The 11419-nt window shown below is 41.9% G+C and overlaps 1 protein-coding gene across 1 annotated transcript; it reads right to left on the minus strand.

The window, feature by feature from the left end:
• Positions 1–7450: 7450 nt before the first annotated feature.
• On the minus strand, positions 7451–11419 carry LOC106569376 (peroxisomal biogenesis factor 19). Its single transcript, XM_014140691.3, has 8 exons — positions 11281–11419; positions 10221–10318; positions 9863–10025; positions 9126–9211; positions 8791–8964; positions 8455–8628; positions 8300–8344; positions 7451–8121 (listed from the first exon to the last, which is right to left on the minus strand). The coding sequence occupies exons 1-8, from the start codon at positions 11342–11344 to the stop codon at positions 8035–8037; spliced, it is 891 nt and encodes a 296-aa protein (XP_013996166.1). The 5' UTR covers positions 11345–11419; the 3' UTR covers positions 7451–8034.

Genomic DNA, 11419 nt, shown 5'->3' on the forward strand with positions numbered 1-11419 from the left:
CCAACTTACTACCTTGAGACAAGCTCGAGTATAGCCCACGAAGATCTCCCCCACGGCACGAACCCGAGGGAGGCGCCAACCCAGACGGGAAGATCACCACAGTGACTCAACCCACTCAAGTTACACACCCCTCCTAGGGACGGCATGGAAGAGCACCAGTAAGCCAGTGACTCAGGCCCTGTAATAGGGTTAGAGGCAGAGAATCCCAGTGGAGAGAGGGGAACCGGCCAGGCAGAGACAGCAAGGGCGGTTTGTTGCTCCAGTGCCTTTCCGTTCACCTTCACACTCCTGAGCCAGACTACATTCAATCATAGGACCTACTGAAGAGATGAGAGGAGTAATATGATCCAATTTTTTGGTTCTAGTCAAGATTCTAGCAACCATGTTTAGCACTAACTGAAGTTTATTTAGTGCTTTATCCAGGTAGCCAGAAAGTAGAGCATTGCAGCAGTCTAATCAAGAAGTGACAAAAGCATAGATGAATTTTTCTGCATCATTTTTGGACAGAAAGTTTCAGATTTTTGTAATGTTCCGTAGATGGAAAAAAGCTGTCCTTGAAACAGTCTTGATATGTTAATCAAAAGAGAGATCAGGGTCCAGAGTAATGCCAAGGTCCTTCACAGTTTTATTTGAGACAACTGTACAAGCATCAAGATTAATTGTCAGATCCAACAGAAGATCTCTTAGTTTCTTGGGACCTAGAACTAGCATCTATGTTTTGTTCGAGTTTAAAAGTAAAACATTTGCCGCCATCCACTTCCTTATGTCTGAAACACAGGCTTCCAGGGAGGGCAATTTTGGGGATTCACCATCTTTCATCGAAATGTACAGCTGTGTATCGTCCGCATAGCAGTGAAAGTTAACATTATGTTTCCAAATGACATCACCAAGAGGTAAAATATATAGTGAAAACAATAGTGGTCCTAAAACGGAACCTTGAGGAACACCAACTTTGACAGTTGATTTGTCAGAGGACAAACCATCCACAGAGACAAACTCATATCTTTCCGACAGGTAAGACCTAAACCAGGCCAGAACTTGTCCGTGTAGACCAATTTGGGTTTTCAATCTCTCCAAAAGAATGTGGTGATCGATGGTATCAAAAGCAACACTAAGGTCTAGGAGCATGAGGACAGATGCAGAGCCTTGGTCTGACGCCATTAAAAGGTAATTTACCACCTTCATGAGTAAAGTCTCAGTGCTATGATGGGGTCTAAAACCAGACTGAAGCATTTCGTATACATATTTTGTCTTCAGGAAGGTAGTGAGTTGCTTTTTTTGCAACAGCTTTTTCTAACATTTTTGAGAGGAATGGGAGATTTGATATAGGCCGATAGTTTTTTTTTATATTTTCAGGGTCAAGGTTTGGCTTTTTCAAGAGAAGCTTTATTACTTCCACTTTTAGAGAGTTTGGTAAACATCCAGTGGATAGGGAGCCATTTGTTATGTTCTACATAGGAAGGCCAAGCACAGGAAGCAGATCTTTCAGTAGTTTAGTTGGAATAGGGTCCAGTATGCAGCTAGAAGGTTTAGAGGCCATGACTATTTTCATCAATGTGTCAAGAGATATAGTATTAAAAAACTTGAGTGTCTCCCTTGATCCTAGGTCCTGACAGTGTTGTGCAGACTCAGGACAACTGAGCTTTGGAGAAATACGCAGATTTAAAGAGGAGTCTGTAATTTGCTTTATAATGATCATGAACTTTTCGTCAAAGAAGTTCATGAATTTATCACTGCTGAAGTGAAAGCCATCCTCTCTTGGGGAATGCTGCTTTTTAGTTAGCTTTGCAACAGTATCAAAATACATTTTGGATTGGTCTTATTCTCCTCAATTAAGTCGGAAATATAGGATGATTGAGCAGCAGTGAGGGCTCTTCGATACTGCACGGTACTGTCTTTCCAAGCTAATCGGAAGATTTCCAGTTTGGCGTAGTGCCATTTCCGTTCCAATTTTCTGGAAGCTTGCTTTAGGGCTCTGGTATTTTCTGTATACCAGGGAGCTAGTTTCTTATGACAAATGTTTTTTGTTTTTAGGGGTGCAACTGCATCTAGGGTATTACGAAAGGTTACATTAAGTTCCTCAGTTAGGTGGTTAACCGATGGTTGTACTCTAACGTCCTTGGGTAGGTGGAGGGAGTCTGGAAGGGCATCTAGGAATCTTTGGGTTGTCTGAGAATTTATAGCATGGCTTTCGATGATCCTTGGTTGGGGTCTGAGCAGATTATTTGTTGCGATTGCAAATGTAATTAAATTGTGGTCCGATAGTCCAGGATTATGAGGAAAAACATTAAGATTCACAATATTTATTCTACGGGACACAACTAGGTCCAGAGTATGACTTGCAGTGAGTAGGTCCAGAGACATGTTGGACAAAACCCACTGAGTCGATGATGGCTCTGAAAGCCTTTTGGAGTGGGTCTGAGGACTTTTCCATGTGAATATTAAAGTCACCAAAAATATGAATGTTATCTGCCATGACTACAAGGTCCAATAGGAATTCAGGGAACTCATTGAGGAACGCTGTATACGGCCCAGGAGGCCTGTAAACATTACCTATAAAAAGTGATTGAGTAGGTCTCTCTTTATGTAGTGTTGTCTCTCTTGTCGTAATGTGTGTTTTGTCCTATATTTTTATTTTTTATTTTAATCCCAGCCTACGTCCCCCACAAGAGGCATTTTGCTTTCTAGTAGGCAATCATTGTAAATAAGAATGTGTTCTTAACGGACTTGCCTAGTTAAATAAAGGTTCAATAAAAATAAAAAACCTCAACAACTACCGGTTCCCAATTTCTCAACCAGCAATGATAGATCTGAACAGAACATAAAACAAAAGGAAGACAGCACTGTGTTTGTTTGTTTATTTCATAAACATTGTTAGTTTATTTCTTAATAGGCCTACATATTCCACAGAGATGATTTATACAAAATATTCAGGCTGATAATTTAATGATGACAGTGGAAAGAGACATGTAGCTAATCGGGTAGAAATAATTGGTTGAACGACACCAGTCCTGAGAGCAGAGGCTATCAGCTCCGACAGAGTTACATGGACTGATCATTTTCCTTTTGCTTTAACATGCAGCAGTAACTCTGACAATACATCAGCTACCTTCATCTCCTCTCCACAGCCATTACTGACATATGTCAATGGTAAGCCTATACGTTCTCCACTATTTCTATCACACTCCTCTTATCTGCTGTTCCACGAGTCTATCAGCCTGATATACAGTACCAGTCAAAAGTTTGGACACACCTACTCATTCAAGGATTTTCTTTATTTTTACTATTTTCCACATTGTACAATAATAGTGAAGACATCAAAACTATGAAATAACACATATGGAATCATGTAGTAACCAAATAAGTGTTAAACAAATCAAAATATATTTGATATTCTTCAAAGTAGCCTCCCTTTGCCTTGATGACAGCTTTGCACACTCTTGGCATTCTCTCAACCAGCTTCATGAGGTAGTCACCTGGAATGCATTTCAATTAACAGGTGTGCCTTGTTAAAAGTACATTTTTTGAATTTCTTTCCTTCTTAATGCATTTGAGGCCAATCAGTAGCCCTAGATGGTAAAAGACTAAATCCATATTATGGCAAGAACAGCTCAAATAAGCAAAAAGCAGCTGCGCTGTTGTAGGCACGTTATTGGGGACATGGAGTCCCTAGAGAAAGCAAGTACAAGATGAGTGTCAGGGGTGGAGCGGCAGTATTATCATAAGGAGACGTGTACTAACGAAGAAGGAATGGAGGGAAAAAGAGAGGGAGAAGAGGTCTAAGAGAGTGAAAGAAGAAGAGGCTGAGCTTGAGTCGGATAAAAATGGTGGAAAAAGGAAGATGGGTTGTCAAAGAGGAATGGTAGAAAGTGTAAGCAGAGGGAGCTGAAGACAAGAGGAAAAATGGAAGTGAATGAGGGTGAAGTATCGGAGGTGGTAGGTACGGTAAAGTTATCGGAGACCGAGGTATGCACCAAGGATCAGGATGAACAAGAGTCCGTGACAGTAGGAGTGAAGTTTATGGAAAAAGTGGACTCTTGCCTTTTGGCCGATCCATTTGTGGATTCACGGTGGGTGAAAAAAAAGAGTTGAGTCATGTGGAATCGGTGAGGGTAACTAGAAGTGGTCTAGTGATAATTGTTTGTGTTTCTTTTGGGCAGAGGAAGAATGCACTCGAAGTAAAATGAATGGGGGCAAAAAAAGTGAATTGTTTCATTCTCAAGAAAAGGGCACCAATGAATGGAGTGATAACTGGGGTAGCAGTAGATATAAACGTTGACCAGCCAAGGGCAAAGATTCCCGGTGTATGTGATGCTCGTTGTTTGATGCGATGCAGACAGGGTGGCGAGAGTGGGGAAACAGAAGAGTCATTGTTCTTTTGAAGTTGAGTCTTTGCCTGACAATGTGAAGTTAGGATACATAAGTTATCCTGTACGAGCGTATGTGCCGAATACATTAAGATGTTACAGGTGTCAAGCTTATGGGCTTGTGGCAGCAGTGTGTTGGAGGGAGGATCCAAGGTGTTTGAAATGTGCAGAAGGGCATGAGACAAAGGAATATGTAGTATTGGGGAAAGTGTTAATTGTAGGGGTGCCCATGGAGCTGGGGATCGCAAATGTCCCGTGCGAGAGAGGCAGGTTGAGGTTTCCAGGGTAGAGTAGTGCAGAAGCTGTCATATGCTGAGGCAGTGAAGAAAGTAGAGGAAGATGCGTTAAGGGGGAGGAGTGAGAGTAGTAGATATACCAGTACAGAGGGATAGGCCAAAAAGTGAAATAAGTTTCAGTAAGATTGGATTTTTAGCATTTATAGCAATGGTTATTAATTGTACTGCAGGGATGGATCAGAAGTCTCGGAAAATTGAGGTTGCGGTGGCATCTGCAGAGTTGTATTTGGGTGTACGAGACTTAAGAGTTACAGGATGTGTTAAGTGGCGATGTCCCATCCTTTCAGGGTGATGGCATAAGGTAAGAATAAATACATTTAATTAGTGGAGTGGGGGGGGGGGTTAATTTTATCTCATTTTGAAATTAGTTAGTATAGTGTTAGATGGTAGGGTATTTGTTTAGTACATTTTTCTTTTTCAAGTAAAGTATAAGGGAGTTGTACTCGTCTAGTAGGTGGCAGTAATGCAACAAATTGGATGCCAACCGCCGTTAAACCTCATAGAAGAAGAAAACGAATTAGCAAAGATACAACAGTCCATCATTACTTTAAGACATGGTCGGTCAATCCGGAAAATTTCAAGAACTGAAAAAGTTTATTCAAGTGCAGTTGCAAAAAAAAATTTTTTTTTTTAAATCAAGCACTATGATGAAACTGGCTCTCATGAGGACCGCCACAGGAAAGGAAGACCAAGAGTTACCGCTGCTGCAGAGGATAAGTTCATTAGAGTTACCAGCCAAATAAATTCTTCAGAGTTCAAACAACAGATATCTCAACATCAACTGTTCAGAGGAGACTGCGTGAATCAGGCCTTCATGGTCGAATTGCTGCAAAGAACCCACTACTAAAGGACACCAATTAGAAGAGACTGGCTTTGGCCAAGAAACACGAGCAATGGACAGTAGACCGGTGGAAATTTGTCCTTTGGTCTGGATTCCAAATGTGAGATTTTTTGGTTCCAACCACCATGTCTTTGTGAGACGCAGAGTAGGTGAACAGATGATCTCCGCATGTGTGGTTCCCACCGTGAAGCATGGAGGAGGAGGTGTTATGGTGCTTTGCTGGTGACGCTGTCAGTGATTTATTTAGAATTCAAGGCACTTAACCAGCATGGCTACAACAGCATTATCCAGCGATACGCCATCACATCTGGTTTGCGCTTAGTGGGACTATCATGTTTTTCAACAGGACAGTGACCCAACACACCTCCAGGCTGTGTTAGGGCTATTTGACTAAGGAGGAGAGTGATGAGTGCTGCATCAGATGACCTGGTCTCCACAATCACCTTACCTCAACCCAATAGAGATGGTTTGGGATGATTTGGACCGCAGATTGAAGGAAAAGTAGTCAACAAGTGCTCAGCATAAGACTGTTGGAAAAGCATTCCAGGTGAAGCTGGTTGAGAGAATGCCAAGTGTGCAAAGCTGTTATCAAAGCAAAGGGTGGCTATTTGAAGTATCTCAAATATATTTTGATTTGTTTAACACTTTTTTGGTTAGTTTTGATGTCTTCACTATTATTCTACAATGTAGAAAATAGTAAAAATAAAGAAAAACCCTTGAATGAGTAGGTGTGTCCAAACTTTTGGCTGGTACTGTATGTTTACCACAAGTGAAGTAAATCCCAATGTTTGAGGTGATAAGGTGACTGCTCTAGATGCCAGCTGCCAATAAATTACACAACCAGAACATGTCTGGATGTTGGGTATGAAAGAGTACATACTGTAGCCTAATGAAGTTGCACCCAATTTGACTAATGAAAATCATTACTAACTACAGCGGTACTCCCCAAGATTCAGTCAATGCATATGTTGGCATATGAAATATCAAGAATGTCACTCCACTCACTCCAAAGGAACAGCAAACCACTGTCAAACACGAGGGGTAATTCACAGTAATTTTAACTCTACTAATCACTGTGCCCACAGCAAAGGCCACAGGGAAAAGTCATTTTTGCACATCACTTCAACACTTGTAAAGATACTCTGAAATTATTTGAACAGTTTTACTACTTGTGTCTGTCCCTTAAATAAATGCTATATATTCGTATCATTTTGATTTTGATCACAAGAAAAACAGCAGGGTCACATACCAGTAATGGTACTGATTTCGATATAATCATGCGAAACAGTATTTTCTCATCCTGGCCCAAATCCAATTTCGACATTGTGGTCACGGTGTCAGAAACCTTTTTTCCATAACTTGTAGTGCATAAAAAGCTAAGAGGGTTATAACCACAGTCACAAAAGAGTCCCACTACTGGACAGACGCCCCGGGATTCAGGGGACCGTCTTAATCCCGATGGTTACGGACCGACCTTGGCTCTAGCCCCACCGAGCTACAATGCGCAAACCAGAGCACCAACCTCGCTAACTGGTTTAAAAACTTGAATAATGTCAGTTATAAACATATGTCACAATTGGCCACAGGACTGGTTCTTACATCTTGTGGATGTAACAATGTTTGAACCAACGTCAAGAAAACTAGAGGTCAAATCAAGTGCACAGCCATCTACAGTCTCTGGTACAACATAGCAGCTTTTGGGAAAATACTGTATAACTAACCAAGGTAAAGTCGGTCTCTAAAAATCAGTTAGCCGTCTTATGATTATGAAATTAGAACGAGGTAAGTTTAACTCCTCGATTTTCTTTAAATAATTCACAAATGTACACTGGTTAAACAACCAACAATATTAATCTACACGCATTTGTTACATTAACAGTATTAATGATGAAAATGGCAAAATGTATAATTCTAAACTAGTGGTCAGAAACAACCTAATCAACCCCTGGGGTGTTGGTGTTACTTTATTGATGAGTGGAACTGTGACGCTGACGCAACACCCTATGTTGGACACGCAGCCCCATGATGATACTGCAGCTATGAAACAACTCAATCATCACTCAGCAACTCACAACAGAGAATCCTATTATCCTTGCTGTAAGGTTTATAACAATAATGCAAGGCACCATTTTAACCAATAGGGCAGTTCAACCAGTTCTACCATGAGGCTAAACAATGGTGAGTGTAAAAACAGACTCATAAGTCAAGTGCTAGTCAGTTGAGCTGTGTGTGTGGGTATGCTACTACCTGTACCATGAATGACCTAGAAGAGCTTATGAAAAACCAAAGCAATTAATTTAAAATCAGTGAAGTGATGATCAGTGAGTTACCGAAGGGTGGTAATAATGGTTTGTTGTGCCACCCTTGACTGTGCCTTCTATTTAGACACAGAAACATCTGTTGCGAGGAGAGCAGTGCAAACAGTCTCGTTCTCCTCCTTGTCTTGTGATCGATCGTCCTCTCTCATCATCCCCCCCCCCCTCGCACACAGCTCCTAGCCTGTGCATCCATTGATCTGGCTTCTCTGACATCACATGACTGAGCACTGCTCTGCCGCTCCAGCCCCAGAGGCTCCTGGGAGATTCAGGGATTCCAGGTCAAAGTTCAGGCCAGGTGGCTGATGGGGGGGAAACAGAGTGGGTTTCATTTAATTTGAATTCATTCTGTATAGCACATTTAGATAGGTTATTTTACCAGATGGACCCTGTCCAAGGAGGGAAACGTACTATGCAGCTGCAATAACAAAAGTTGGTAGCTGAAGGAGAAAGAGAGAGCAAGTGAGAGGAGAAACATACCGATTCACCAGCCAGCTCTTTGGGTGGTTGGCCCAGGTCTTGTAGCTGAAAATTCAGACAATAACTCAATCAATATCCATGCATAGCAAACCATCAGTCAGTATGAATGACAACCAACAATTCATGCAGGTAAGAAACAGTCCTCTTTGACGCACCTGCTGCATGAGTTCCAGAATGCTCTCAAAGCGATTCTCCCCATCCCTTCCACTTCGCTCTCCCTCCTTCTCAAACTGGCTGCAGATCTCTCCCATGACCTTGTGCTGCTGTTCGTAGCGCTGGAACTGATCTGGCGGGAGGGACTGACGATTGCTGTTCAGCCACTCAGGATACTGCATGAGGATTGAATAACAGCCAGTTATCCAGTTAGAAAGTTGTGTAAAGGGCATACAAGGGAAAGATCTATAAAAACAAGAATCAACATCTGCTAGTGGCTTGTTAACTATATACATTTTTAGGAAAAACCCAAACATATGGACAGAAAAAACACTAACCTTCTCAGTGATCTCTTTGAGAGATGGGTAGAGCACTTCTTTGGAGAGTAGATTCTGCATGATGGACTGCATAATCGGCAAGATGTTTCCATCTTCCCCGCCCCCCTGTCCACCCTCATCCAATCCCAGCCCTTCCAGAGTCTTTGCTAGATCCTCTCCAGCCAAACCTGCACTCTGATGAATAAAAACAAGAGAACAGTCTGAAATGCATCTAAGACCAAAGAAACAGACATTCTGCCAATGGTCCAAAGTTTCAATATTTTCAGAACATTGTCCAAGGGTGGTGACAACCAAACCTTCCATAACTTATTAAAAAAAATTACAATCTGAACTACCTGTAAGTTGTCTGCATTTTTCGCCAATCCACTGAGGGTATCTTTGAGACAGGAAGTGAATTCTTGTTGGGAGGCTACATCAGTACCTGTTCAAAAGGAGGACAGTTTGAATGAATTTTTTCCTTGCAAAACACAGCGCAAAAAATACTGAGATGAAAAAAAACCCTGGCTCAAATCAATCATCAAATCAATTTTTATTTGTCAGATGTCCCGAATACAACAGGTGTAGACTTTACCATGAAATCACAGGAGGTTGTGGCACCTTAATTGGGGAGGACGGGCTTGTGTTAATGGCTAGAGTGGAATGGTATCAAATACATCAAACATTGGGTGACAGGTAGCCTAGCGGTTAAGAGTGTTGGGCCAGTAAATGAAAGGTCGCTGGTTCAAATCCCCGAGCCGACTAGGTGAAAAATCTGCAGATGTACCCTTGAACAAGGCACTTAACCCTAATTGCTCCTGTAAGTCGCTCTGGATAAGAGCGTCTACTAAAAGGTTACCAGGTGTTTGATGACATTTTATTCACTTTGCTCATTATATTATAAGCCAGCCTCCTCTGCGTGAAGCGCTTACTTTCCCAACAATGCAGGGCTAAATTAGCAACAAAAATTAAGGAAATAGTAACACAAAATGAGACTATTTACAAAGACTACCGGTACTGAGAAGAAAGTGCAGGGGTACGAGGTAGTACATTGACAGGCACAAAAGAACGGAACTGAAAACATGTGGATGCTTACCAACTTTCCCTGCTGCCTCTGACAATTTGTGAAAGTGTTGCAGCAGCTCAGGTTCTTCCTGTGCGAGTTCAGTCATGGCTTTCTCCCACTCCTCCTTCGCCTGAGAGGCCATCTCCCCTTCAAACAGAGCCTCAAAGAACTGACTGTCTTCCAGTAGAGGGGGCTAGAGAGAGATGTGCATCAACAAGTAAACAAACTGTTCAATTGATCTTCCCCCACATACAGACAGAAATGGAAAGGGTTGACAGACTTGAGACACTGAAAGTTAACGTCTGTACCACAATCTGAACACTAAAAACAACAGCTTCTTATATGCAAGCTCCAGGCAATTGGTGAAGTTAAGAAAAGATTCACTCACTTTCTCCTCACTGCCCTTGGCTGACAGAGGAGCCGCAGCAGCAGCAGGAACTGGGGCTGTTGTGGCCGGGTTTGACTTTTCAAAGTCATCGAGTGCACCTTTAGTAGAGGAAAGTCAGTAAAAGCTGAAAAGCAGTGGCACAGATAGCAGCATTTCACAGGAGCAGGTGGAAGCATGGTCAAGGCAAGGTGAAGGGATTGAGCAGGTAGTTAGAGGACAAAGGTAACCTCTTCAAAGTCTGGGTCAATGTGCAATTCAGTCATGCATTAGTTGATTATCAGTATGAGGTCACTACTTCTACTTTAGAAACCATTACCATCTCTGATGTTAGGAGTACAACTTCACCAAACTACTTGAAATATTAAAAACGACAGATTATGATAATCTCCATTAAATTCCTGCTATCAAGATAATAGTAGTCTGGTAGGCCATAGTTAATAATACTGTAATGAAACAACAGGGAGCAGGTCTCGAACCATCGATCTTCTATCCCGAAGTCCAGCGCGCTATCGACGGTGCCGCAAAAGCATGCTCAAGCGGCAGAGTCGATATCCTCGCCTATAAACCCAGGGTCGTCACAATACACAAAGTGGCATCGGCTACTAGTATTAAATACTATTATGAATTCAAATCGGCAGGCCAGTTGACAGAAACAATAACAGATAGGTCTGTAAATCCAGATCTCACTATCTGTCATACTAGCGCTTCAACCATAACAAAATGTATATACATTTCAAGAGCAGTTTAGCTTGTTAACACATTATGATGTTACGTTTTTGTCAAATCGGGGTCAAAGTTGACGACGAAAATGATGATACTATAGCTATACATCCCCACTGAGCCATCTGCTGCAGCGTTGTAGGAGATTTTGTAAGAGAATGCCTGACTTTGGTTTTGGACTTGCCAGGCAGGTCCAACCACATTCCACCAACTAGGCTAAACTAGCTAACAAGGCACATTGCTCCGCTGCGCCACGTTTGACACAATTCTTTGTATGAATGAATGTACTGGCAGGATTGATGACAATCACACTTCACTCGGGAGTAATGTCAAATCTTACTGTCCAATAACTCGTCCAGTTCTGTGTCTTGTTCGGCTAACGTTTCCGCTGATTCTGACGCCATCTTCTCTCTCCAAACAAATTTACTGCAGACGCAGTAAAATGACGTATGCGTATAAAATCGACGCGGATTGTGCGT

The sequence above is a fragment of the Salmo salar genome, chromosome 14, assembly GCF_965601325.2.
Source record: "Salmo salar chromosome 14, fSalSal1, whole genome shotgun sequence".
NCBI lineage: Eukaryota > Metazoa > Chordata > Actinopteri > Salmoniformes > Salmonidae > Salmo > Salmo salar.

What these genes read in the sequence shown, in the direction of transcription:
- LOC106569376 (XM_014140691.3), bottom strand. Translation starts at nt 11,344, where the DNA reads ATGGCGTCAGAATCAGCGGAAACGTTAGCCGAACAAGACACAGAACTG. An exon ending in AGAGGCAGCAGGGAAAGTTG is followed by an intron (nt 9,212 to 9,862) that starts GTAAGCATCCAC and finishes CCTTTTGAACAG; the next exon opens with GTACTGATGTAGCCTCCCAA. An exon ending in TTCTGGAACTCATGCAGCAG is followed by an intron (nt 8,345 to 8,454) that starts GTGCGTCAAAGA and finishes CTGAATTTTCAG; the next exon opens with CTACAAGACCTGGGCCAACC.